Source organism: Melozone crissalis, unplaced genomic scaffold, assembly GCF_028551555.1.
Source record: "Melozone crissalis strain CALT ecotype California unplaced genomic scaffold, PUWL_Pcris_2 ptg000012l_1, whole genome shotgun sequence".
NCBI classification, from domain to species: domain Eukaryota; kingdom Metazoa; phylum Chordata; class Aves; order Passeriformes; family Passerellidae; genus Melozone; species Melozone crissalis.
In genome coordinates, this window is record NW_026535790.1 from 15,807,453 (window position 1) to 15,835,450 (window position 27,998).

Consider the following 27,998-nt stretch of genomic DNA (forward strand, 5'->3'; position numbering starts at 1 on the left):
TCAGCTGTGGGTGGGAGGTATCTTTGCTGCCTCTGCGCGGGCCGGGCAGGGCGCTGGCGTCAGGCGCTGTGGCAGGGCTGGCAGCATCAGGGGCGGTGTGAGGCAGGTGTCCCACAGAACTCGGCCTTTCCCTGTGCCCTGAGCCACCTGCACGGTGCCCACGGGATTGCTCAGGACCAGGGCCTGGGAAAACCATGAGGAGCAACTTTTTACACAGGCAGGTAGTGACAGGACAAGAGGGAATGGCCGTGAATTAACAGAGGAGAGATTTATGTTGGATATTGGGAGGAAGTTCTTTCCTGGGAGGGTGGCACAGGGTGCCCAGAGCAGCTGGGGCTGCCCCTGGATCCCTGGCAGTGCCCAGGCCAGGCTGGACAGGGCCTGGAGCAGCCTGGGACAGTGGAAGGTGTCCCTGCCATGGCAGGGGTGGCACTGGATGGGCTGTAGGATTCCTTCCAGCCCAAACCATTCTGGGTTCTGTGATTCTCTGCCCAGTGTCCCAGTGCGGCCATGCCCAGGGCTCATCCCGGCGTCCAGTCTGTGACACCAAGGTGTGACCTGGGAACCAATGCGTGCCTCCGCCAGCGCACACGGTGGTTCTCTCCCCAAAACTGACAAGCGATAACCCCTCCTCAGAAATGCCCAGAAGACCCCCTGTGACACAGGGCGGGTGGGCACTGCTGACCCCAGGCCCTGTGCCCCCACTCCCCAGAGGGCCGCGTCCCCTCCCAGCTCTGCCTCTCCAGATGGAAGCGCTGGGAAGCAGGAGCTGCGTGCCCAGAGCCTGGGCAGAGCTGCGCCGCCTCCAGCCTGCTGGGAAGCAGGCACGGGGCCGTGGGGAAGCGGGGAATGCAGCAGGGCGATCCGGAGCCGGGAGCCCGGGGGAGCCGGGGCGGGAGGCGGCGGGGCCGCAATCAGCGCGCCCTGCCTGGGGAGCGCAACCAGCCCTGATTGCAGGGTGAGGAGCTGCTTAATTTCCGCATTCTTAATTTCTCAGCGCCTTCATAATTCTCTGTTTGCCGTTTTGGAGTAAATAACTAGTATTTCCATGTGAGTGCATGCAGATGAGGGCTGGGGAGGCACACGGCACCGTGTAAATCAGCCGCTCTCCCGTCTCACCGCGGCCCTCTCAGGAGCCCGAGCTGCAGAGGTAAGTGTGTTCTGGGGCTCGTTGGAAAGGTCGCATGAGTCATGGGCTCATCCATCCGGCTGAGGGATGTTCCAGGGAGCTGAGGAGACGGCGGAGAGGGCGAGGGCCGGGGGGTAACTGCTGGCAGTGGCGCAGGAGTGGCTTGTGGGTACGAGGGACGTTCAGGCTGAAGCAGCTCCTGCGCAGGGGATGAACACCGGGCTGCCGGGGCAGGGACAGCTCCGTGCCGGCCTGGGCAGGTGCTGTGCCCTCCCTGGGGCCGCTGTGTGCGCGTGTGCCCCCAGCCCCTTGTCCCGGTGCCGGCGGTGCCCGGTACCGGTGCAGCAGCTCGGGCACCGAGCAGACCGAGCTGGGGACACCCAGGGAACGCAGCGGCCCCGTGCCGAGGGCTGGTGCGGGTGGGCGACTGTCCGTGGGGCGGCACTGCCACTTCCAGGAGATTCCCGTGTCCCGGGACAGTCCCGGGCCGGTCCCAGAGCCCCGGTGGTCCCCGGGGCGGTCTCGGTCCCCCGGTCCCCGCTCAGTCCCGGCATCCAGGGATGGGATCCCTCTGCCCGGTCCGGGTTTGGTTGTCGGGTCCCTCTCCCGTTCTCCCGGGGCAGTCCCGACCCCAGCACCCGGGGTGGTCTTCCCGGGGCAGTCGCGGTCGCGGTCCCCGCCCAGTCCCGGCACCCGGGCTGGGTTTCCCGTGCGGTCCCGTCCCCGGTGCCGCGGGAGCGGGCGGGGGGCGGCGTCCCGGCGGCGCAGCCCCCCGCGGGTCCCGCCCCCGCCGCCCCCCGCCGCTGCCTTGGCCGGGCGGCGCGGGGGAGGCGCCGGGAGAGGCGGCGGGAGCGCACGGCGGAGCCGCTCCGCCGGGCCGGGCTGCCGCGCTCCGCGCTCGGGCCATGCGAGCCGCGCTCCCCGGGGCCGGGCCGCCCCGCTCCGCGCCGCCGCGGGGGCCCGGCTCTCCGCCGCCCGCGGGGGCATGAGGCGGCGGGCGGCGGGCGGCGGCGCCGGCCCTTCCCCTGCGAGCCGCCGCCGGAGGATGAAGCAGCATGAGGATGTGTGACAGAGGCGTCCAGATGCTCGTCACCACGGTGGGAGCCTTCGCAGCCTTCAGCCTGATGACCATCGCCGTGGGCACCGACTACTGGCTCTACTCGCGCGGCGTGTGCAGGACTAAGTCCGTGAGCGACAACGACACGAGCCGCAAGAACGAGGAGGTGATGACCCACTCGGGGCTCTGGAGGACGTGCTGCCTGGAAGGTACCGACCCCCGCGGCCCCCAAACTTCGGGGGAAGGGTTGCACCTCGGGACCCCCCTCCCCAGATCCGGGTCCCCGGCGGGCGAGCGGCGCATCCCTGGCCCCTCCGAGCGCCCCCGGCCCTCCGAGCATCCCCCGGCCCGGCGGCCCCGCCGCTCCCGCTGCCGCCTCCCGCACCGCTCCCCGGGCTCTGGCGCCGAGCTGGAAGCTCGGGGGCTCGGGGGGCCGCTCGTGGCGGGGCGCGGGGCCGGGGGAGCGGGGCTGCGGCTCCCCCCGTGCCGGGCAGCGCCGGCGGCAGACGCGGGGCCACCTCCGGGCTGAGGGGCCACAGGTCCCTCTCCTGATCGGGAATGCGGGAGCGACAGGCCCGCGGCTGCTGCCCCTCTCCGAGGCTCGGCCGGCCCCGCGTCCCTGGCACGGGGGGAACGCACCGCGCCCGGCGCTTCCATCGCCGAGCCCCGGCTCCGGCGCCAGCCCCTTCCCTGTGAGCGCACAGCCGGGCAGGGGGGGCTGTGCTGCCCCGGCGCTGCTGCTGCCCCAGCGCTGCTGCTGCTGCCCCAGCGCCGCTCGTCCCCGCGGCGGGGCTGCCCCAGCGCGGCTGCCCCACGGCCGAGCTCTGCCCGCTGCTCCCCTCCCGCAGCAGCGCCTGCCTGGCCAGGCCCCAGCAGCTGCCGCCCTCCTGCAGCACAGGCCACAGTTCGGGGCAGTTTTGCCCCAGAGCTGCTGCTCGAGGCGTCTCTGAGCACCCGCGGGCTGTGGTTAAAGATGAGCTCGAACAGAGCCAGGTGCCGGTACCTGGGCAGCGATACTCGGCCGGTGGCATCGCCCTGGGCCCTAACTTTGGCAGTGAGGGCAGCAGCGGGTGTCCTGCGTGCCCAGGAGAACCTGCCCCGCTGCCCTGACGGGCCCTGGCCGTGTCAGAGCGCCCCGGGCCCGGAGCGACCCCTCCAGCGCCGGGGGCAGGCGCTGAGCGGCTCCTCCACGTTGGAAAGTTCTCGGTGAGTCACGGATGCAGAAATACCCTGTCTGTGCCTGGTGCTCGGTCCTGAACCCGGTGAAGTCAGTCAGAGCTTGCTTATTGATTCAAGGAGGGTTTGGATCATGCTCTAATTCCATAATAAATAATTTGAGATAATCTGTCTCCCCTCTTGGGCTGAGGGAGCCAAGGAGGCAGCAGCCAGGGATGTGAAAGATGGGATCACTGGCGGCATGAGTAATATCAAAAATTCTTTGGTTTGCTACGTGTATTTTTTTTTTCCAGCCAATGCTTTATGTTTCCCTCACTGTGATCAATCACTGCTTTGGAAGGAGCCAGAGAGGCCCCGCTGCCCTGGGCACAGCTCACTCGGGAAAGGGTTTGGCAGTGCCATGGCAGAGCTCAGAGCTGGATGCCAGCCCTGCGCCTGGGCACGGGGCTGGGAGCGGCAGGGCAGGGGCTCGCCGTGGGCTCAGCACTCCCTGTTCCACATCCTGCCCCGCGCTGGGGCTCTCAGAGCTGCGGGAGAGGGAGAGGAGCCGTGCGGGGCTCGCCCGGACCCGCGGCACCCCCGGGCCTCGTGCGGGGCACTGGCTCCGTCACCCCCGTGCTGGTGGCGGCGGGGCTGCGGGGTCAGGGACAGGGACAGGGACAGGGACAGGGACAGGGACAGGGAGGGTCCCGGCTGTGCTGGGGGAGGATGTGGGGCTGCGGTGGTGCTGGGGTACGGGCTGGGATGGTGCTGGGGTACGGGCTGCGGCTGGGATGGTGCTGGGGTACGTGCTGGGGCCGCCTGTCACCTTCCCGAATCCTGCAGGGGAAGGCGCCTCGCAGGCTGTGAACCAGCGCGGGGCTGGCAAGGGAAAACTTCCCCGAGCGAGCTGCGCAGGGCTCAGGAGCCGGGGCGGGGGAAGGAGCGTGCTGGGGCGGGGGCAGAGCCCGGACCCGTTACACGCGGTGCGATTGCCGCTGCAGGGCCTCGCCGCTCTCTGCGCGCTCGGAGCGGGGACAGCGGCTCCATCCCCGGGCCGGGACCGGCTCTGTCGCAGGGGCCGCTTCTCCTGCGGGGCACAAATGCTTTTAGCACCGAGCAGAGCTGCCTGCCCCTCGGGAGCCCCCTCAGCCCTGAACTTTCCGCCGCCGGCGGGGGCTGGACGCGTGTGCCGGGGCAGGAACAGCGCCGGAGCCGCGGCGGCTCCGAGCGAGCATCCCCGGGGGCTCCGAGCGAGTATCCCCGGCAGCTCCGAGCGTCCCAGGGGCTCCGAGCATCCCCGCAGCTCCGAGCATCCCGGGCGGCTCCGAGCGAGCATCCCCGGGGCTCCGAGCATCCCCGGCGGCCCCGGCGCAGCGCCTGCGTGGGAGCCCCCACCACGTGAGCGTCACAAGCCCTTCGGCGAGAGCGGATAAATCGTGAATGGAGCCGCCGCAGACCCATGGAGAGCCACCCACACTGGGAAACACAAATTAGCGCTTGACTCAATCGCTGGAGCCAGGCAGGTGTTCCCAGCCTGCTGGGCCGTGACAGCGTGCTCGGAACGGCAGCCTTTGGATCCTGGTTATTGCTTTGACAAGGTGTGGACGCTCGGCAGGTGTCCCCGCGTGTGTCCAGCTCAGGTGTGACCGGGCTGGTCCCTGTGCGTCCCCCGTGGCTGTCCCAGTGTCATTTGCTGTCCTGTGTGCCCGCTGTGTCGGTTCAGAAGGAAGGGGAGCTCATGGCACTTTGGGCAGAGAGCTGAAGTTGAGAAATAGCTGCTCAGGCTAGTGGTGTTTTCAAGGAAGTAACAGAACTTTGGTTTTCATCAAACTTAATTAAATTCAGCATCATTAAATGCAGCATCATTAAATGCAGGGAGGCTCCGTGTCCTCCCTGCTGCGTGGTGTAGATTGGGACTGGCTCCATGGCATCATGCGGATCTGAAACAGGCAGAAGGAGCAGGAGGATTTGGCCAAGGCTGCTCAAAATACCATATTTTAAGGCGATGTGGTACTTTTCCTTTCCTCCTTCATTTCCCTCATCAGAATAAAGTGCTCTGTCATTTCTGGAGGAGGCCAAGCGATGCTCTGCCTGCCTCCCTCACAGAGGATGCTCAGCACCCTGCATTCCTCCGGCGTGGTTTGTGGGGTGTTTGGCAGGGGACACAGACATCTCATGTCCCAGAGCTGTCCTTCAGCCGGGCTGTCCCCCTCGGGCCCACCCTGGCCCCTCAGTGTCCCCCAGAGCAGCTCCAGCCCAGCCTTTGCCAGCCAGCAGTTCCTCCCTGGGGAGCTTTCAGGGCTGGTCCTTTGGGGTGATCCTGTCTGGATTTACACACAACACTGCAGGTGCCACCAGCTGACCCCACAGCCCTCAGGACCCTCCCTGCCCAGTCCTCCCTGCACCTGACCTGCAGCTCAGTGCTGCTGCATGGTCACTCCTGGAGGCTGCACCCCAGGGTGATGAGCCGTGTCCCTGGGCCAGGGGTTCCACTGGAGAGCCCAGGAGCTCCTCCAGCTCCCCTTGAACACAAGAAATGATCTCTGGTACCTTCCACTGGAGAGCCCAGGAGCTCCTCCAACTCCCCTTGAACACAAGAAATGATCTCTGGTACCTTCCACTGGAGAGCCCAGGAGCTCCTCCAACTCCCCCTGAACACAAGAAATGATCTCTGGTGCCTGGGTCTCCCGTGGGCTGTGTGTCCCTGTTCTGCCTGCTGTGAGTCTGGCTGCACGCTGAGGTCTCTGAGCCCCTCACAGGGACTCCCCAGAGGGGTGGGACCCCCAGCCCATCTGGTGGGACTGGGCAACATCTCCAGCCCCAAACTGGAACTGGCTCTCCTGGTTCCTCACTGCCAGCCCTTGGAGCTGGCTGTATGGAGATGGCCATGGCTGAACGGGCCCCGAGCTGCCCAAATCTGCCTGGCCCACCTCCCTCATCCCTCAATATTCCCATCTCTCTTTTCTCTGCCATTTGCCTGGTTTACTCCCAATTATTTCATGTTTTATTCAACGCTCCCAATGAAGACGTTGCCGTAGCTCAGCTCTGTCCTTGTAGCAGGCCATCCTGAGCAGGAACATCCCTTGGATGGAGGGACTGTCTCTGGGAGCTCCCAGCCCAGGTAATGAAGCACTGTTGATTCTGCATAATGCAGGTCTTTAACTTTTTCAGGAGAGCCAAATCAAATACCCTGTGGAACTCTTAAATGTATTATGTTACTGATTTCCTTTATCAACTGAATCTATAACTATATCAGAAAAAATGTACGAAGTTTGATAAATCTGTTTTCCAGGAGGCTGTTTGACATTTGCCTCCTCCTCTGCTAAGCCATAGGCAATGCTGGGGACACAGCTCCTGCCACTGCCCATCCCATCCCTGCTGGCATTAAACCAGCTTCTCCCTTCTTCCAGAAACTCAACAGAATGCCAAGGTTTATTAAAATCCATTTCAGATCTTCAGAAGCCTTCTCAGCCCATTCTCTGGATGCTCCTGGGAGGGAGTTCTCTGGTCCTCCCCGTTCCATGTTTACACTTTGCAGTCACTGCTCAGCATCCCCCAGCTCCTGCCAGAACCCGGGAGCCTGTTTGTCTCCAAGTGCAGAACAGAAGTATCTGATGAATAAATAAGCATGTGTCACTTCTGCTCCATGACTGACAGTTACACTGTCATGATCCAGCCGTGGTTTACACGTCAGGAAAGCTCCTTCCAACACAATGACAGAGCTCCTCCTTGTTGTGCCTTGACCTTTCAGCTGCAGATTTATTTTAACAGATCCCATCAGCTCCTCACTTCAGCCACTTGTGTGTGGCCTGCTACTTTCCAAATCAAAGTCCCCGATTTTTAATTTTTTAATTCACTTTCCCATTCCCCCTTTCCAGTGAGCCCAGAGACAGGGGTGTGAGGTGCAGGAAAGCTCCTGCCCTTGCTCCCGAGTTTCCATTTCCCTGTTGGTTCTGTCCTGGCTGGTTTTGGCAACGCTGAGCTGAGCTGGGTCACAGTGAAGGCATTAAACTGGGCTGGGAGCCCTGCCCTGGCTGGGCACCAGCGCTTCCCCCGCCTCCAGCTCCTCTCAGCCCTCTGAGTGAGGCCAAGCAGAGAATTTCCCCAAGGTGACAGCAAGATTGTTTCTGTTAGAAAGTTATTATCTTTAATTTTTAAAAGCGCCAAGCAAATGTCCCTGAGATTGCAATCACCCGTGATGGAGCACTTTTTCTCACTACTCATTATGGGCAGGTATTTGAGGAGCTGCTCATCCTGTTCCTCTGTCTGGTCAGTGTCTGGGATAGATTCTCATCACCACCCCAACGTGGTGCCCGGTGCAGCTCGGTGCCAGCGCTGCTGATGGTGCGGAGGGGCTGCCAGGGCACGCTGACCACGCTGACCATGCTGACCATATTGACCACGCTGACCATGCTGACCATGCTGACCATGCTGACCACGCTGACCACACTGACCACGCTGACCACACTGACCACGCTGACCATGCTGACCATATTGACCACGCTGACCATGCTGACCATGCTGACCACGCTGACCACGCTGACCATGCTGACCACACTGACCATACTGACCACGCTGACCACGCTGACCATGCTGACCACACTGACCACGCTGACCACGCTGACCACGCTGACCATGCTGACCATATTGACCATATTGACCATGCTGACCATATTGACCACACTGACCACACTGACCACACTGACCACACTGACCATGCTGACCATGCTGCCCAGCACCCCTGGCATGGCTCCCCACAGTGCCCCCAGCCATGGCTCTGCCCAGAGATGGCAGCTGTGGGCCAGGGGAGCACAGGTGGGGACTGCCAGCGAGGGATGGAGGGGCCAGGGCTGCTCTGTGCAGCCAGGCAGGTTTGGGGGTGCTGGGAAGGGCTGCTTGCTCATTTTGCTCGTTTTTTCCTGAGGGCTGGGCCGTGTTGAGTTTTCCTGTGTGATGGAAATACAGGATGTGATGGAGGCACCTCAGGAGAGGTGTGCGATGAAGGTGGAGAGGAAGTTACCTGTCTGAGACCACCTGGTGGGATTACCAGGCTGCAGTTTAACCCAGCGAGACCTTCCATCAGGACAGGCTGGAGCAGGGGCAGCCCAGCCCTGGCACTGCTGTCACACAGCACCAAACACGGGGCTCTGAGAGGGGTCACAAACAGCACCCAGGCACAGCCCTGGTTAGGGAATCCCTGAGCCTCGCCCTGGTGGAGGATGTACTGGATAAAAGCGAATTACTGTCCTCTAATGGAGATGGAAATGAGGCTGGCTGGACCCTCCGGCTGCTCCAGCCCCATGTTCTGGTGGCACACGGCCAGATGCCACGAGTCATAAGAATCCTTCTCCTGGGCACAGAGGGGCTGGTGCCCCTGCCAGCTGGCACCGTGGCTCCAGGGCTGCTTGGTGAGTGTCCGGGGAGGAGCTGTGCCTCAGCTCGCTGCCACCAGCTCCGCTTCGAGCACGGGGTGCAGAATTCACCCTCCTGGGCTGCTGCGGTGTTTTCTGGGCACAACTCCTGACTCGTGGGGCGGGTTGAAGAGCCGGCTCCCTCGCTGCCTGCGAGCAGCACGTGATGAGTAAAATGCTGTGAACGGCTCAGAAACAGGCATTTTACTGCTGCATAGGCGTGGTGCAGAGCCTGTCATCTCCGGAGCTGTTCCGTGTAAGAGAGGCGCAAGGCAGAATTTGAATGAGGCTCGAGTGGGTTTTTTCCCATGCAAGGTCACTGGCTCCACGCCGGCTGCAAATAATTAGGGCTGGCTGCCGAGGGCTGCGAGCCGGGCTCTGGGGGTGCGGGCAGCTGTGCCGTGCTGTGCTGGGCTGTGCCGTGCTGTGCTGTGCCGTGCTGTGCTGGGCTGTGCTGTGCTGTGCTGTGCTGTGCTGGGCTGTGCTGTGCTGGGCTGTGCTGTGCTGAGCTGTGCTGGGCTGTGCTGGGCTGTGCCGTGCCGGGCTGGGCTGTGCCGTGCTGTGCCGTGCTGTGCTGGGCCGTGCTGTGCTGTGCTGTGCTGAGCTGTGCTGGGCTGTGCTGTGCTGTGCTGTGTTGGGCTGGGCTGGGCTGGGCTGTGCTGTGCCATGCTGTGCTGGGCTGTGCTGGGCTGTGCCGTGCTGTGCTGTGCCGTGCTGTGCTGGGCTGTGCTGGGCTGTGCCGTGCTGTGCTGGGCTGTGCTGTGCTGAGCTGTGCTGGGCTGTGCTGTGCTGTGCTGTGTTGGGCTGGGCTGTGCTGTGCTGGGCCGTGCTGTGCTGTGTTGGGCTGGGCTGTGCTGTGCTGGGCTGTGCTGTGCCATGCTGTGCTGGGCTGTGCTGGGCTGTGCCGGGCTGTGCTGTGCCGTGCTGTGCTGGGCCGTGCTGCACCATGCCGGGCTGTGCTGTACTGGGCCATGCTGTGCTGTGGAGAGGGTGCCTCAGGGATGGATGCCAGGTCCCCGGGCTCCCAGCGAGGTGGGCACTGCCCAGGAGGTGCCAGCCATGACGTTTGCTGGAGCAGCCGGGGAGTGATGCCCGACTCCGCTGCCCAGAGCTGCATGGCCTGTGGTGAATCCCTTCTCTCAGCATGAGTTTTGCCTTTTGTGAGGTGAAGCCAGGTGGATTCAGCAGTGCTTGATTCCCACAGCTCTGAGGAAGTGCCCCCGCTGGCCTGCAGGGTGATGCCGTCCCGTGCCCCTGGCACAGCCCCGGGCACTGCTCGGGGGACAGGCCAGGTGTGCAGAGCTGCCATGCTCTGTGCTCTGGGACAGGCCAGGTGTGCACACCTGCCATGCTCTGCTCTCTGGGACTGGCAAGGTGTGTGCAGTCCTGCCATGCTCTGCTCTCTGGAATGGACAGGCCAGGTGTGCAGTCCTGCCATGCTCTGTGCTCTGGGACAGGCCAGGTGTGCACACCTGCCATGCTCTGCTCTCTGGGATGGACAGGCCAGGTGTGCAGTCCTGCCATGCTCTGTGCTCTGGGACAGGCCAGGTGTGCACACCTGCCATGCTCTGTGCTCTGGGACAGGCCAGGTGTCAGAGCTGCCGTGCTCTGTGCTCTGGGATGAGCCAGGTGTGCACACCTGCCATGCTCTGTGCTCTGGGACAGGCCAGGTGTCAGAGCTGCCGTGCTCTGCCTCTGGAATGGGCTGAGGTGAGGCAGCCGAGCATTAATCTTGCTCAGTGCTCCTCGCCTCTCCTGCTTCCTGTTCACATGGGTTTCACCATGGATTTTTAATGAACACACTGTCCACTTCATAACTACAGTAACCTCCTTTTCCGGGAAAATCAAAAACGGCCTTCAATTGATATAAATGCACTAATCCGTAGGTGTGGGGGGCTGCTGCCCCACTTGGCGGGGGGCTCTCCCTGCCACACCTGCAGCCAGGTGAGGAGGCAGCTGCCAGGCATCCACTGCCATTAACAGCAGCGCTGGCAGTGCGGGGCTGGGGCAGCCCAAGGGGAAAGGCGTGACATGAATGCCTGAGAGTGCCCGCAGGGAGGTGGGGAGGGTGTGGGGAGGGTCCTGCCCGCTGCCCGCTGCCCATCACCCACTGCCCGCTGCCCATCACCCACTGCCCACTGCCCACTGCCCATCACCCGCTGCCCACTGCCCATCACCCACTGCCCGCTGCCCGCTGCCCATCACCCGCTGCCCACTGCCCACTGCCCATCACCCACTGCCCATCACCCACTGCCCGCTGCCCACTGCCCATCACCCGCTGCCCACTGCCCATCACCCACTGCCCGCTGCCCGCTGCCCATCACCCGCTGCCCACTGCCCATCACCCACTGCCCGCTGCCCATCACCCACTGCCCGCTGCCCATCACCCGCTGCCCATCACCCACTGCCCATCACCCACTGCCCATCACCCGCTGCCCACTGCCCATCACCCACTGCCCGCTGCCCATCACCCACTGCCCACTGCCCATCACCCACTGCCCGCTGCCCGCTGCCCATCACCCGCTGCCCACTGCCCATCACCCGCTGCCCGCTGCCCACTGCCCATCACCCGCTGCCCACTGCCCATCACCCACTGCCCGCTGCCCATCACCCGCTGCCCGCTGCCCACTGCCCATCACCCGCTGCCCACTGCCCATCACCCACTGCCCGCTGCCCACTGCCCATCACCCACTGCCCGCTGCCCATCACCCGCTGCCCACTGCCCGCTCCCCGCTCCCTTCCCAGAAGGATTCCAGCTTCCCAACACCTCCAAGCCGCTTCAGCCCCTGGAGTGCCCCTGGGAAGGATTTCCCTGAAGCTGCTGGATGCATTGCGGCTCAGTGCTCGCTGTGGAGGGGCGGGGGTCTCTCCGGAGCGCTCCCGGCTGCCTTTGCTGTGGTGATGGGCTCCGCTCCCGAGGTTCGGGAAGCTTTCCTCGGGTCAGGAGCCGGGAGCTGCTTGCTTTGCTCAGTCCCACGGGGCTGTGAGGAGCCGCGGCTCGCTGGGGAGTGCAGCAGCTCCAGATAAGGGCTCTGATTAAGAAGACAGCGCTGTGATAAGGAATGACGGCGCCGGGTGACAGCGGGTGCCTGTCCCTGTCCCTGTCCCTGGGTGTGTGTGCTGACAGCCCTGCGGCGGGAGAGGCTCCTGGGCTGTGCGGGGAGGGGCAGGGGCTGCATCCCGGCCCGGGACTGTGACACAGCCCTGGGAACACCCGGGGCTGCTGGGGACTGTTCTATTGCACACTGCTGCCGTTTCCCAGCCTTCTCCCGCCACAGCTATGGAAGGGGCTGCGGGATGGACAGGCCAGGCCAGGGGATGCTGCGGGCTCCGAGCTGGCCTGAGCCTTTTGGTCCCTTCCAAACAATTCGGGGGTTCTGAGGGGCTGTGATCCCTTGTCCAGAGGAGAAGTGGGGGATCCTCTTGCAGCAGGCTCTTGGGCCCTTTTGGATGTGCCAGCACCCCTGGGCTTTGCTCAGCCCTGAACATGGCAGGAATCCCTCACTCCCTGTGAGTGCTGAGCACACCAGGGTTGGCAGCAGGAGGGATGGTGCCTGCTGAGCAGGGTGTGATGATTTTCTCAGATATTGCCTGTTTCTTATCTCCTGACGCCACAATGAAGAGACAAATCTCGTGCTGCTGGGCAGCAGAGGGAGGCTGAGCTGTTCCTGTTTCGGGTCCCTGGGAATGGTGCTGTTTAATCACACGGTCCTGTGGCAATGCCAGGCTGGCAGGAGGGGCAGTGGGCAGGTTTGGGAGCAGGTCACTCCCTGGTGCCATCCTGTCACCCTCCCTGGGGCTCTGTGTTTGCTGTTTGCCAGGTGGGGTGTGCTGAAGGAGGAGAATTGAGGTGGACAGGAGCTCTGCGGTGGTGACAGGGACAAGGGGGGACAAGTGACCCCCAGCCTTTCTGAGGACACTGGGATCTCATGGGGACACTGGGATCTCGTGGGGATGGTGGCACTGGTCATACATCCTGCGGGATTGTAGTGAGCCGTGACAAAGGTGGTGTTTGAGGGTGACATTTGTGTTCCTGCCTCTCAAATCATCACATTTCCAGTTTCACTGGTGTTTTGGTCATTGTCCTCTAGTTATACCTTTAATCTCAGTTTGTGCCTGGAGTCACAAGGGGAGGGGAGAGCACCCCAGAGAGACTACCAACAAGCAATGGCCCTTTTGAGGTGTGCCTGATGTAACTAACTAAAATCAGCCTTGGCTTGTGCTGCAAGCAGCTCGTGTCCTGAACTTCCCTGGTGCCAGAGATGGCACCTCCATCCCCCTGGAGAGGCCGGGCTCCCTCCTGGCACGGAGCAGGAACCTGCAGGCCAGGCCGGTGATGCTCAGCCGGGTGTTAAACACCAGCTCCCCGCAGCCGCGTGTGACACCTCGGCATCCCCAGCGCCTCACACAGCGCCATCACCGAGCGCTACGAGGGGCCGCGCCTTCCCGGGCCGCTGCCCGGCTGGGACAGGTCGCTGTCACCCTCCGAGGCACGCCGAGACCTGCGGCAGCCGCCAGCCCGGCTGTGTGTCCGGCCAGCGGGGACACTCACTGCTGCCGGGATGCTCGGCATCCGTGCCAAGGCCTCCATCTGCCTGAGCAGCCTGGCTGAGCCCATCGCGGTGCTGCAGCTGTGCCACCGGACTGAGCCGGGCCGGGCTGGGCTGGGCTGGGCTGGCACCGCTCCAGCTGGGCACGGGCTGGAGCCCTGCCCGCCCCTCTGCTCCGGGGGCTGCCAGCCTCCCGCGGCTCCTTCTCCTCTGCTGGGAGAATCTCCTGTGGCTCCTCAGCGCTCCAGCCAAGGAAGAACGTGTTCTCTGTGCATCAGTCTCTGGCCTCCTCTCCAGCGAGAGAGGCTGGAGGATCAGAGCGATCAGAGCGATCGCGCCTCGCATGGGAAGCAGCAGAGCCGCGGCGGGGTGTGAGAGCTCAGCCGGGGCTGCCGCTTCTGTCCCCCGGCTGCGGGAGAGGGTGCGTGTTGCCAACAGCTGCGTCTGGTGACATTGGAGATACCCTGTCTATCGCCCGGGCTGCCCCGATTAATTCTCTCCCTGAGCCTGCAGCAGCTCGGGGAGCCCAGCCCGTGCCCACAGGGCCGGTGCCACAGGCTGAGCTGCGGTGCGTGCCCGCAGCCGGGCCCGTGTGGCTGCTGCCAGCCCCGCTCAGCGCGGCCGAGGTGCGAGACAGCCGCGCCTCCTCCTCCTCCTCCTCATCCTCCCAGCCCCGTCTGCCCGCACCGCGCTCGGCCCGGCCCTGGGGACCCGGCCTGGGGACTGCGGGGACGGGATGGCCCCTGTGCCCTCTGCAGGGTGCGGGAGCTGCTGTCCATGGGCAGTGCGGGAGCTGCCGTCCATGGGCTCTCCGGGAGCTGCCGGCCATCCCGCACCGCTGCCGTGCGTGGCACCGTCCGTGCCGCTCCCTGAGGGGCTCAGGGACAGCTCTGGGCCTCAGGGAGGGGCTGCTCAGGGCACACCAGCTCAGACACTCTTTAGAAATCTCTTGCCACGTCAGTTTGAGCAGATCTCCCTTTAGGGATGAGGGGAAGTCTCCCCCAAGGCAGAGGAGCAGAAGGCCCCAGGCAGGCAGGCAGGCAGGAGCGGCCGGGGGGGCTCAGCCCCGCAGGCGGGCGGGCCGGGTGTGACAGCAGCGGCACCTCCCGCGCAGAGCCTGTGCCAGGGCTGTGAAATCCCCGGCTCCAGCTGAGCACCCAGAGCGAGCAGATGCTCGTGATCTGCATCGCTGCAGTGCTGCCCTACCCGTCTGTAAATTGGGGAGAACAGAACCGTGGAACTGTGGAATGGTTTGGGTTGGAAGGGACCTTCAAGGTATTCAGTGCCATCCCCTGCTATGGGCAGGGACACTTCCACTGTCCCAGGTTGCTCCAAGCCCTGTCCAGCCTGGCCTTGGGCACTGCCAGGGATCCAGGGGCAGCCACAGCTGCTCTGGGCACCTGTGCCAGGGCCTGCCCACCCTGTATCTAATCTAAGCCTCTCCTCTGTCTGTGGGAAACCATTCCCCCTTGTCCTGTCATTCCCTGCCCTTGTCCACAGTCCCTCTCCAGCTCTCCTCATGGCTGCTCTCCATCCATCCATCCATTGTCCTTCCAGCCCGTAGCCCCAGCTGCTGGAGCATCACCCCAGAGAAGGTGGGTGCCCTCAGGGGTAACCAGGAGCTGCTGGGCTGCACCTGGGACGGAGCCATCAAAGGCTGCTGCAGGCACAGCCCTCCCTGCAGGGATGTGTGCTGAGGGCAATGCCACGGACCCTGGGCACGATCCAGAGCTGAAAACGGGACAGTACAACCGCAGGGACAGCCCCAGGTAAGTGCCAGGCCCCGGTGGGTCTCCCTCTGTCCTTGATGGCAGAGCAGCACCTGGGATGGGCTCTCAGTGATGCAGAGCAGAAGAGGAGGATGGAAAGCCGTGGGGGAGAGTTGAAGCTCTCTGCTGCCACCGTCTCGGGGCTTTCACGTCTTTCTCCTCTTCCCTCAGAGCTCTCATTGGCTCCTGAAGGGCAGAGCCTTGGGGAGCTGGGCTTGTTTGGGGTTTGCAATAGCAGGGCCAGGCGGACTTGGGGCTGTTTAAAAGCTCCGATGTTTTCAAGCAAAGCATTTTGTGCTTTGAGGTTTGGGAAGCTGGGGCTGTTTAATGGCCAAGGTGATGGTGTGTGTGGCTCAGGGACCAGGGGCAGCTTGCCCAGCTCTGACCCGAGTGGAGCAGCTCTGTAGCCAGGAGTGGGGTCCTGCTCCCTGGGCCGGAGGGTGTGTGAGGGCAGGGACACCACAGCCTCAGACAGAGGGGTCCCTGAGGCAGGGCAGTGCTTCAGGGCCCTGCAGTGTATCCTGCAGTATTTCAGGGCCCTGCAGTGTATCCTGCAGTGTTTCAGGGCCTTGAAGTGTATCATGCAGTGTTTGTGGGCCCTGCAGTGTATCATGCAGTGTTTCAGGGGCCTGGAGTGTATCATGCAGTGTTTCAGGGCCCTGGAGTGTATCCTGCAGTGTTTCAGGGCCTTGAAGTGTATCATGCAGTGTTTGTGGGCCCTGCAGTGTATCATGCAGTATTTCAGGGGGCCTGGAGTGTATCATGCAGTGTTTATGGGCCTTGGAGTGTGTCATGCAGTGTTTATGGGCCCTGGAATGTGTCATGCCATGCTTCAGGGCCCCTGGAGTCTATCAGGCAATGTTTCAGGGCCCTGCAGTGTATCCTGCAGTGTTTCAGGGGCCTGCAGTGTATCATGCCATGTTTCAGGGGCCTGCAGTGTACCCTGCAGTGTTTCAGGGGCCTGGAGCAGCGGGCTGCTGTGTTCTGGGGGATTTTGGTGCTGTGAAATCCCAAAGTGCTGTGTGAGGGATGAGATGCACCCTCCCCACCCAGGCAGGGGCCTGCTGCCAGTGCAGCGGTGCCAAGGTGTTCCCAAACAGGGCAGGGGGAGTGTGGAATGCCCTGGGAGTGGCTCCGGGTCTCTGGGCAGCTCAGAAGGGCAGCTGTTGTTTCATGGATGGGGAAGACGAGGCCGGCGTCCCTTACTGGTTCACCAGCAAAGTTCTGTCCTGATGCTCCGTCTGCAGGAGAGTTCCTCCTTGTTCTCCCAAGAAAGCCAGGAGTGAAACGATGGTGCTACTCCTGAATATGGCTTTCCCCATCTGGGGCGTTGGAGCCGCTCCCCGGGGCCGCTTCCCTCCCGCAGATGGTGAGGAGGCGGCGCTGCCTCCGGCACCCGGAGCTAAATCCGGCCGGGCTGGCGGCGCTCGGAGCGGCGGGGCCGGGCCGGACCCGCGGCCGGGAGCCGGAGGGGAGCGGGAGGGGAGTGCGGAGCCGGGGCTGCCATCCCTCCCTCCCTCCCGCACAGCACAGTGCCCACTGCATTCCCCGCAACAAATGGGCTGTGATGGATCGAGGCCCTTTCAACACATGAGCTGAAGACTTCAAATATTTATACCGGGAAGATGTGACACAAGTATGGATATATTTTAGAAAAGGCAGGTGCTGGAGTGGCAGTCGTGTGTTTGAACTTCAAATACTTGCCTTCAAATCTATGCTGTAAAAGAGGAAGAACGTGATAAATTTAATATCGCTTTTTCAGGGAAAACAACCTGCCGAGCCTCCTCCCAGGCTAAATGTGCTTTAAAGATTGACTGTGCAGCTGTAATAACTATTGATGAACTGTAAACATGAAAAGATCTCCCTGCTCCCGGCCTGTCAGGAGCATTAGGGTGGAAATGCTCTGTGCTCCGCTCTGGCATGACTCACCGAGGCCTCGGCAAATGTGTTTATTTGTAAAGATCCTTATTTCAGAAATAGTGACCTTTTTAATGCCTCGTGCAGCGAGCTCAGAAATTCCAAATTGCCTTTTGGCGACTGCCTCGTCTCGCTGCAGCTCTGACAGTGCTTTTCATGGCCATTTACATATTTTTAGCCTGGATATTCTGCACTGTGGGGCTCCTTTGCAGAATGATTTGCTTTTTGCAGCCCTGGGCCTGCAGTGCTGTGCTGAGGGCACGGAGGGGCTCACTGCCCACCGGGCTCCTCTGGCACCTCCTGAGCCCCTGCCCAGAGCCCTCCCTTTATGGGATGCAGTTAGTAACAGCCTCCTTCAAACAGACTGTGCTGCTGGTCACAGATTTAAGCAGCTGCTTCACCTTGAAACAGGGAATGTTAAGGGTGGCAGGCCCTGGCACAGGTGCCCAGAGCAGCTGTGGCTGCCCCTGGATCCCTGGCAGTGCCCCAGACAGGGCTTGGAGCAGCCTGGGACAGTGGAAGTTGTCCTTGCCATGGCAGGGGTGGCACTGGATGGGCTTTGAGGGCCCTTCTAGCCAGGCCACTCTGGAATCCTGTGATGATTCCGTGAATAAATCCTGTGATGATTCCATGAATAAATCTGTTTTTCCAGGCTGCTGCACACCAGCACACCGGGATGTCCCTGCTGGCCCCCACGCTGTCACAGTCACCTGCCAGGCTCTGTGTCACTGTCACTGCCCCTGCTGTTGGCTGCACCAAAACCCGTGTGACCAGTGGCCATGTCACTTTGTGCCATTGGCTGTCCCTTGTTCCCAGTCCCTGCTTGTGCCACCCGTGCCAGCCCCAGCCCAGGAGCAGCGGCAGAGCTGCAGGGTGGGCAGAGCAGCCTCTCAGCCCTTCCCTTCCCTTCCCTTCCCTTCCCTTCCCTTCCCTTCCCTTCCTGCACTCCCCAGGGCTGGCACTGCATCCTCCCGGCCCAGGATGAGGGTGTGCTGTGTGCAAATGCCATGATCGGTTATTTAACATTTCTGGGGCCTGTGACTAAGGCTGCTGCTGCGTTGTTTGGTGGCGGGCGGTGGCACTGCTCCTTTCTGTGCTGCTGCTCATCCAATGCACTGGGGAAGGACGTTCTGGTGCTTTTCTGCTGCTTCTTCCAGCCTTTATCGGCGCTCTACCATTCCAAGTTGCTGATTTATATTCAGAGTTATGAATATCTCCTTTCTTCTCTTTGTTGGGCCTGTTTTTATTTTTATAGCTGTTTGCTTATTAGCCAGGCAGTTTCTAAACCAATGCAAGCTCCCGTCATGGTGATGAGTTTTCGGGCAGAACGCTCTTAAATCATTCTCTGTACACAGTTGTGCTTTTATGCTCAAATCCATTCTCCTAAGTGATTTGGCTTATAATTGTTTTCTGCTCTGTGAATTGACCTCTCAAAGCACCAGGAGTCTGTGCTGGTGCCTCGGACTTGCCTCTGTGTGCCCATAAGGAGCATCATCAAGCCATGATTGCTTGGACTTGAGGAGCAACTAGTTTTTAATTCTGTGATCCATTCCCCTTCAGCTGTCAACACGGAGTCGAAAATAGCACTCCCCTGTGCTGGATGCCACGCTTCACAGCTATGAAATTGTCATTTATAGGTTTTTAGAAATTCAGAGGACATTTTAATACCGGTGAAGTGAAACCTCCAGCTCCCCATCATAATGCAGCTTCTCTCCTCCCTGGTATAAATAGGTGCTTAAGCAGCCTGGGGATGATCCGGCCTGTGCTCGGGGTGGGAGCAGACACCCGAGCACCCACAGCCCCAGATTCTCTTTGGCTGGATTCTGGCAGCTTGTTTCACCAGAGGATCCCAGGTTTTACACTCTTGACTCTTGGTTTTCCCCCCAGTCCCATCTGGGCAGGTTTTGTCCCCAGTGTTCTGGACGTGAAATTCGAGGGTCAAACTCACTCCTACAAATGAGAGTGTCTGTATCTGTCTGTTAATTATCCAGCTGGATAATGGGATCATGGAATGCTTTGGGTTGGAAGAGACCTAAAGACCAGGCACTCATGCCAGGGTTGGGCAGGGAGCTTCTTCCAGCTCTTGGAGGGGTGGAAAGGGGAGGAGGGGGATGAGCCCAAGCCCCCTTTGCCAAATGGGCACAGAGCCCCCACCCTGCAGGACAGACCCCCTTCCCCACACCCTGCTGGACAAGGATGAGGGATCCAGGAACCTCCCAGAGCTGAGCTGGCCACCCCTGTTACCTGCAGCCAGAGAGGAGGCTGGAAGGTAACAAACCCTTCCCAGGGGCTCAGCAGTTAACCCAAGGAAATCTAAAATGTTCATTAAAGAGGGAGAGCAGGATCCTGGAGGGTCAGGGGAGGTCCTGGTGCCCCAGGCTCTGGGCTCAGCTGGGCCAGGCCTCCTGCCCTGCCCCATCTCCTACCATCCATGTCTCCAAGCAGGCAAACAAACCAAAGATCATTATTTTTTTATATAATTGCCAGAATTGTATTAATTTAAACAGATAAACTCAATCAGTGAAGCTCATTAATTTCTAGCACACGGCTTATTTACGCCAATTCCGGCTGCTCCAGCGCTCATTGCACTCTCATAGGAATGTCAATTACCTTTTAAAATAAAAATCAATGTTTATCCACTGTTAAAGATAAAACATGAAATGATTTCCTTAGACATGCTGATGAGTGCTCTCCTCCCCAGCATGATCCGAGTGCTCCCGGCATTGGCAGCTGCTGCCCATTGCCACGTGCCATGGAGGGGACAGCAGAGAAAGGGCACCCAGAGTGGCCCCTGCACCTTCCTGCCCCATCCCAGCCATGCGGGGACAGCAGAGAAAGGGCACCCAGAGCCCCTGCACTTTCCTACCCCATCCCTGCATCCTCCCCGGAGCCTGGTGTTTTCCTGCCATGACCTCCAGCAATGTGGAAGGACAGAGGGAGGAAGGCTGGGAGGATGCAGGGAGGAAGGAAGCTCAGGAGAGCGTGGGGGGAGCCCCTGGAAGCAGCTCCAGAGTGTTACCTGATTACTTTTCTAATGAGGAAAAATGAGAAAACCCTCAGAGCAAAGGGCTGGAAATTACCCATCAGCTGCAAACTTTTTTTTCCTCCTCTATTATTCAGAATTGTTTTGCTTTTCTGAACTGCCTTGTGTAGGTTGCACCAACCCCACAGATTCCAGAATGGGAGATGATGAGTCACTGTCAAAATGTAGATTTTTTTCCCCCTTTTTTCTCGTTTAACACCGCCGAGGGAGTGAAGTCCCTGTGCCACGCGCCGATCGCTGGCACCGCGCGGGCTGGCGCTGGCAGGAGCTCCCGGCCCACCCGAGGTGTGAGTGAGCGCCAAGCTGTGCTCGCCGTGTCCCCCTGGGGATGCCCATCCCGGGCATCTCCTGCTCCCCACACCCTGCCAGCCCTGGGGGTGCTGGGGCTCTGTCCCCTCTGTCCCCAGGTGTGCTCAGGTGTGTGCTCGCTCCGGGCTCTGCTCGGCCACCACAGCCACAGTGCAGCCACCCCTCTGCCTCCTCGCTGCTGCTCTCTTCTCATCTGACTTGGGTTTTTCCACTGGTGGGGGTTTTTTTAATACATAAAGCCAGGAGAAAGTGTCCTTCGGAACAGGCGTATCTGTGTAGGTGCCTCTGCTCAGGCACAAGCCACCACCGCAGCGAGGGGGAGAGGGTGTGAAAGGCAGACAGAGCCGCCGGGGGAGCTGCTGTGGGGCTGCTGGCCGCCGGGATGTGCTGCGGGACAGCTCAGCCCTGCGAGGAGGAGGAGGAGGAGGATTCCTCCCACTGCCAGGTGCTGAGGGGGCCAGCACCCATGCCGGCACCAGCAGGGCTGGGGGCTCTCGGGCTCTGCCTTCACTCGGCCGCTCTGCTGGGCCCGGGGCCAGCAGGGGCAGGAACGCTCTGGGGAGTGACAGAGCTGGTGGGATGGCAGGGACAGCTCCCCTGGCTCCCCAGGGCTCCCCTGGCCTGCTGGAGAGCCGCCCTTGTCCTCAGCTCCAGCAGCAGCTCCAGGGGATTTACTCAGCGCTGCGGATCAGGGGCTGCAGCCGCCCCACCGCCCTTCTCTGCTGCTCCTCTAAGCTGCTGCGTGCCTTTGAACTCAGGCTGTGTTGAAAATGTGGTGATGCAGGAGGCAAACAATGTTCTGGGGGGTGGCTGAGAGCCCCCCACAGCCATCCCAGGGCCGCAGGAGCTGCTCGGTGCCACCCACTGAGCCCTGTGCAGTGGGCACTGGCTGCTGGCCGTGGCTAGCACAGAGCCAGAACCCCGGAGCTCTGCAATCTCACACCGGGGACCTTGTGCAAAGAGCCCCAGGATGCCTTGCAGAGCCTGGAGCTGGGGAAGGGAAGGAATATGGATGAATTTCTCTCCATCTCTCCAAGCATCTGGGAGGTGGGTGGGAGGTAAAAAAAGATGAGCCCTGAAGTTTTAATTCCTCGGAGATATTTAGGTATCTTGCTCTTGTTACTCAGGGAGTGCAGAGCCTGAGCATCTCTGGGATTGTGCAGCAGGCTCCTTCCTACCCCAGCACTCCCCAGCTCAGCTCCGACCTCTGGTTCTCCAAAATATTAATTTTCAGAGAACTTAGACCATAATGACCCGCCATTCCCTCAGATGGATTCGGTGTAACACAGTGCCTTCAGAAGGCCATTACTGGAAACCACAACTTGGGAGATAACTCACTTGGATTTATCAGCAGGAGCAGAGAGCTGAGGGCTGGAACGTGACCTTGGCTCCTGGCTGAGCCACCACGAGGGGAGCGAGGAATTTTGTTCTCATTTGAGAGCGGTCTCAGCTCATCCTCCTCAGCCTGAGCCTTCCTTTGCACACACCAGCAGCACCCAGAATGGTCCCTGGAAAAACGGTTCCACCAGATGAAAAGTAATGAGATTTTAACACCATAACTGGAGCTCTTTAGCCTCCCGGCTCGTCGGGCTGGGATCGATATTCTCGGCTGTATTTCCACCACTGCAACCGCATTTCCCTCACAGCCCCTCCCCGTCCCCCCAGCCCTCCCTGGGGGAAGGGGCTCCGAGAGGAAAACAACTTGAGATCAAATCAATTAATTGCCTCTGCATGTGCCGATAAGGGCGGGGCGGGAGCTCGGCGGTACCGGGGAGCAGGGAGAGCACAAAGCCCGTTCGGGGTCGGGGGGCACAGACCCTGCCCGGGGCCGGGGGAGCGCGGACCGTGCCCGGGGAAGGGAAGGGAAGGATAGGGAAGGATAGGATGCCTGCACAAACCCGCGGCCGCTGAGCGTGTCGAACGAGTTCATCGCCGCCACGTGAAAGCCCGTGTCACCCACCCCGAGGCAGGGCTCTCTGCGGAGCCTGGGCCGCCGGGCAGGGACAAGGACAGGGACACCCTGCAGGCACCCCGCGGTCCCATTGCTGGTAGGGACAAAAAGCCCTGGGAGGTTTCCCAGCTGAAGGGGATTCCCTGGGTTGAGGTGAGACCATCACACGGAGTTTGAGCTGTAGCTGGGTGAGGCCGCGGCAGCCGCAGCTCCCAGGGCAGGATTCCCTCCCTGGGGAGCCCCTCGGAGGTCAGAGGGGATTTTTGGGATTGCAGCCTTGTTGTGGTGCGTGCTTGCAGGCTGGAGTTGTGTGTCAGGTGGTTCGGCATTGCCATGACGACGAGCATCGGTTGGTGAACAGAGGGAGTAAAGGAGACAAAATAAATGTCAGAGTGTGAGTGGATGCTGTGGGGCCGGGGCTGCCCCTGCCCGGGCAGCCGGGGGTGCTGCTCTGCCCGTGCCTGCTCCATCCATCCATCCCTCACTGCTGCAGCCCCGCTCTGGCACTGCCTGGCGGCTGCAGAGCAGAGGGACCCGTGGGGCAGAGCCGTGGGGCGCTGGGTGCTGGGACAAGGTGGGTGGAACCCAGAGCTGCGAGGAGGAGGAGGATGAGGAGGCTGGGGGCTGTGCCGTGAGCTGGTGTCCTCACCGTGCCCAGTGCATCCCCTTCTCCCACAGTTCCCAAAGCAACGGCAGCAGGCGATTCTCCCTCCTTTGCTGTGTCTCCCCCTGGATGACAGCCTGCCTCCCCCAGAGCTTCATCTCCAGCCTCTGACTGATGCCTGTCGTGCTGCTCAGCTCCCCCAGCACAGCCTGGAGCGTGCAGGACCCTCTGAGGGCTGGCTGGTGCTGTCTGGAGCCCTGGTCCCTGGTGCCATGCCCTCCTGGTGCCATGGCAGAGGGCACAGAGCCTGCATGACCTGAGCCCATGCTCTAGAGCCAGGATGCTGGGGGGGCTGCCCTTCTTGTGGGGAGGTGCTGCAGCTCCTGCCACCCCTCCCGGCCCCTGGCTGCTCCAGGGCAGTCCCACGCTGGGCCTCAGTGCCCAGGTAGAACATGAAGGCCCCTGGGCTGCTGCCCACCCTGGCCCGCAGGAACTGAGCATTCCCTGCCTTGTGTCTCCCCAGGAACCTTCCGAGGAGTGTGCAAGAAAATCGACCACTTCCCCGAGGATGCGGACTACGAGCAAGACACGGCCGAGTACCTGCTCCGTGAGTGCTCCCCTGTGCACACATCCCTGGGCCCTGCAGGGCACCCCCTCCCTGTGCCCCGGCGTCACCCAGCAGGGTCACAGCCCCCAGGGCTCCCCGTGCAGCCTCAGGGACCCTCTGGGCTCCCCGAGCCTGGCACTGCCATGCCTCAGTGCCACACCTCAGTGCCGCGTGCTCCTGGCACGCTGGGCTGGCACTCGCTGTCCCCACGGCCAGTCCCAGCAGTGGCTGCACAGCCCGAGTGCCCTGGTGTCCCCACGGGGTCTGGGACCCTGAGGTGCAGCCCCACAGGGACCCCTGTCCCTGTCCCTGTCCCTGCTGGTGTCCCTGCTCCCCGAGCCCCCGGCCAGGCTGGGTCACTGGGAGCACAAGGAGCAGCTCCAGGGGCTCTGCCCTGGCAGCCAAGCACAGGGACACAGAGGGAGCTGAACTGGCACATTTCCTGGCAAAGGTGGCTCCTCCTGTCCCAGGGGCCAGCCCAGCTCCAGGGCAGGACCACAGGCCTCCCCACAGCATCCCAGAATGGCCCAGCTTGGAAGGGACCTTAAAGCCCAGCCCAATCCACTTCCCTACCTGGATCAGCTTCCAAAGTGACAGTAGAGAGTAATGAATGCAGCAGATCACTACCTGCTGCACCAAAAATACACTGTGCCTTGGCTTGGGCTCTCATCCCTCAGATAGGGCCGTTATTAAAGCAGAGAAATACAGAAAAGCTCCATTAAAATTCCACTCCTGGGGGCTTTAAAATAGACTTTTTACTTTAAATGTGAGAGGGGGTGGGAGAACTTCAGCGCTAATCTACTAAAACTGCAAAGCCATTTCATTAAACTCACTCTCCTCTCCACTGGGTGAGCAGAGATGTGGAAATTTGAGAGTCCAGAGCAACAGCTGGGTGAGCAGCAGCAGGGTCAGCCAGGGCGCTGGGACTGAGCATGAGGCCATGGTGCCCTTCTCCCAAGACTCCTCCAGCCCCAGCAGCTCAGGGGGTGCCAGGGCTGCTGCACGCCCCTGCTGCCCCTGTTGTTGTTTGGGGATGCAGAGCTTGGGCTGAGCCCTCAGCAGTCTGGCACACACGTGTGGCTCTGCATGCCAGGGTGTCATTTGTGTCACAGTGCCTGGCACCTGCTCACGCTGAGGGGACAGTGTCCCTTGGCTGCAGGGCCACCCTCACTTGGGACTGCCCATGTTCCGTGCTGAAAGAGGGGAAATCCAGGTGAGGTGTGCAGAAGGAATCCTTCCCTGAGAGGAGGGCAGGCCCTGGCACAGGTGCCCAGAGCAGCTGGGGCTGCCCCTGGATCCCTGGCAGTGCCCAAGGCCAGGCTGGACAGGGCTTGGATCGAGCTGGGGTGGTGGAAGGTGTCCCTGCCACGGCAGGGGTGGCACTGGATGGTGTGAGGGTCCTTTGCAACCCAACCCACTCCAGAGGTCCGTGACAAGCAGAGGATGCCTAGTGAGGAGCAGGGCTGTGTCTCCCCATCCATCCTGGCAGCACGAGGGGTGCCCTTGCACAGACCCTTCCCTGGTGCAGGTTCAGGGGGTGCTGGGGGCTGATGCTGCCCCTGTCCCTGTCCCACAGGTGCAGTGAGGGCATCCAGCATCTTCCCCATCCTCAGCGTGGGGCTGCTGTTCTTCGGGGGCCTGTGCGTGGCCGCCAGCGAGTTCTACAAGAGCAAACACAACGTCATCCTCAGCGCTGGCATCTTCTTCGTCTCTGCAGGTAGGAGCTGCCCCGGGGCCCCTCCAGCCTGGGGGACACGGGGGGGACACTGGGATGGGGTGTGGGTCCTCCCAGGCTGTCAGCGCTGAGAGGTTCTGAGGTTTGAGAGCTGTTCTGGCCCTGTGGAAAATCCCCACAGAAGGGAAAGGTTGTCAGGGGTCTCTGGCCGTGGTCCCTGTGCCAGACAGGACTTCAAGTGCCCCCTGCCCTGCCTGGAGCAGAGCCCATGGGGGGGCACAGCCCAGGAGGGGCTCCCCAAGTGCAGCCATCCCCTGGGGTCACCAGACCCTGGGACAGGGCGGGGGCTCTGCCCTCCATCCTGGGCAGTCAGTGGGCACTGTGCCAGCAGCAGCCCCAGGCAGAAGGGCTGCCACATGGAAACCACTCTGGAGAGGCTGTTCCTGCTGGATTACTCATTTCTCTGTGCTGTTCCCCACCGCTTCCCCTGATTATCGCGTGACAATGTCTTTGTCTCGAGGAACCGCTCTATTTTGTGTTTTTCTTCTCCCCACAAAAAGACAAATGAGTCTTCCTCCTTGGCTGGCAGGAGCTGCTGATGCAGATGAGAAAACAGCAGAGAGAACATAATTGATTCATTAAGTAAATCTGGGAATGCACCAGCCTCTCCCCAGCCTGCAGCACAGCCCTGCTGGCTGCTGGTGGGGCACAGGCTGCCCCTGCCCCAGACAAAGCCTCAGGACTCCACCAGAAACGGAAAGAGGCAGAGCCATTCCAGTTTCCCTGTGCTCCCAGGGCCACGGTGACCTGACTTTATGCTGGGGGCATCCCCCTGTACCCCTCAGGCTGGCTCTGCTGCTGCATGACACCAGCCAGGCTCCTGCATTCCCTGCTCAGCAAAGCAGAGCACAACCAGCTCCTGAAATGTCCCTTTTCTGGAGAAAACTGTGGTTATTCCTCCTTCCTGGGAATATACAGGGACAAGGGAATGTGTAAGGGAACATAAAGGTGTCTTGGGAGACCAGTAGAGGGATTTGGTGCCAGTGTGCTGGCAGAGGGTTGGTGCCCCATGGGGACACATTCCCCCCACCCGCTCCTGCCGCTCAGATGAGCACCTGCCCCACTTGTGCCCCCCGCAGGTCTCAGCAACATCATCGGGATCATAGTGTACATCTCGGCCAACGCGGGGGACCCGGGGCAGAGCGACTCCAAGAAGAGCTACTCCTACGGCTGGTCCTTCTACTTCGGGGCGCTGTCCTTCATCATCGCCGAGATGGTGGGCGTGATCGCCGTGCACATGTACATCGAGAAGCACCGCCAGATCCGCGCCAGGTCGCACTCGGAGCTGCTCAAGAGGTCGGCCTTCACGCGCCTGCCGCCCTACAGGTACCGCTTCCGCCGGCGGTCCAGCTCCCGCTCCACCGAGCCCCGCTCCCGGGACATGTCGCCCATCAGCAAAGGGTTCAGCACCATCCCCTCCACCGACATCTCCATGTTCACCCTCTCCAGGGATCCCTCCAAGGTCACCATGGGGACGCTGCTCAACTCGGAGCGGGACCACGGTTTTTTACAGGTCCACAACTCCATCCCCAAAGAGTTCAAGGAGTCTTTGCACAACAACCCGGCCAACAGACGAACCACGCCGGTCTGAGGCGGGCCGGGCCGTGGGCAGGCTGCATGGCATCACCCTCGTGACGGTGTAACCTGTGAAACCCCGTTTTTAAGGACAAACCCGGAGGCTCCCCGTGCCCCTGCCCGCGGGGCTGGTTTTTCACTCCTGAAATGCCACTGGCCGGGCCGGGCCGCTGCGCCCGCAGCGGGAGCGGGACCCCCGAGGGGAGGGGACGGGGCCGCGCCGGGACCCCGGCCCTGGTGTCCCACAGACTGAGCGGGCTCCAGCCCCCGGGACAGCGGCTTCCCGAGGTCTCCATCGTTCGTGTGATCATAACCGCAGTGTTCCCATAGCTGTGTGTCCATGGAAATGCTGGCGATAGCCCTGTCCGTGAGAACCCTTACCCGGTATTACCTTTCGGTGGAATCGCCTGGAAGGCCGCGGCTGGAAGCACTGAGCTAGTGCCGGAGCGATGCTTGTGTTCCGAACCCCTTCCCTGTCGTGCTGGATGGAGTGCTCGGGCTGGGTTCCTCTATGGCGTTTCGTGCATGCATTAAATAGCTTGGAATTCAATTTTGTCATGTCAGGTTGGAAGAAACATCCTTTTGCAATTTTCTGTGGTCTTGAAAGGGCTTATTTCCTTCCCTTCCTTCCCTTCCTTCCCTCCCATGAAAGGACTCAGGAGCAGAATTACTCCAGTGACTGGTAGCAAGTATCCAGCGTTTAATTCACGTCTAATGTTGCAAGCAAACGAATTACTTCCCTGCAGTTGGTACACACGCAGTCAGAGACGACTGTCTGGGCACAGCCGAGGGGCAACGCGCGACCGTGGTGCTGCGGGAGCGGCTGCAGCCGCGCGCGGATGGGGTGCGATTCCGAATGGCTGGGAGATCCATGAGAAAAACAATAAAATTGTCCGGTTTGGCAAGTTCCTTGGCTGAGTAGGTCACAGTGACCCTGCAGAGGCACCGAGGGCGGCGCAGCGCGGCCGGCAGGGAGGAGGGAGGCCAGGCTGGGCTGCAGGGAGCGCGTGAGCAGACAGAGGTTCGGCTCTAAACTCTCCCCCTGGAGCAGAGCTCGTCTAAGTGCAGGCAGTTTGGAAGCAGTTGGTCCGCGGTGATGTGTCACTTAATTGAAATCTTATTTAACCTTCTGGCAGAAGTGGCAGAGTCCCACAGGGTCCCCGGGGCTGCTCTGGGGCCAGCA

The 27,998-nt window shown here is 61.5% G+C and overlaps 1 protein-coding gene across 3 annotated transcripts; it reads left to right on the plus strand.

Moving 5' to 3' along the window:
- The first annotated feature begins 819 nt into the window (after nucleotides 1-819).
- CACNG3 (calcium voltage-gated channel auxiliary subunit gamma 3) lies at nucleotides 820-27,724 on the plus strand. 3 transcript variants are annotated; one of them, XM_054271302.1, is made up of 6 exons: nucleotides 820-958; nucleotides 1,065-1,150; nucleotides 2,202-2,395; nucleotides 23,422-23,505; nucleotides 25,082-25,222; nucleotides 26,320-27,724. In XM_054271302.1, exons 3-6 carry the CDS (start codon nucleotides 2,212-2,214, stop codon nucleotides 26,829-26,831), a joined length of 921 nt encoding a protein of 306 aa, XP_054127277.1. In that variant the 5' UTR covers nucleotides 820-958; nucleotides 1,065-1,150; nucleotides 2,202-2,211; the 3' UTR covers nucleotides 26,832-27,724. The 3 variants fall into 3 exon arrangements, with proteins under 3 accessions (XP_054127277.1, XP_054127278.1, XP_054127276.1); XM_054271303.1 differs by lacking the exon at nucleotides 820-958 and having other exon boundaries at nucleotides 1,046-1,150; XM_054271301.1 differs by lacking the exons at nucleotides 820-958; nucleotides 1,065-1,150 and having other exon boundaries at nucleotides 2,111-2,395.
- Nucleotides 27,725-27,998: the final 274 nt, after the last annotated feature.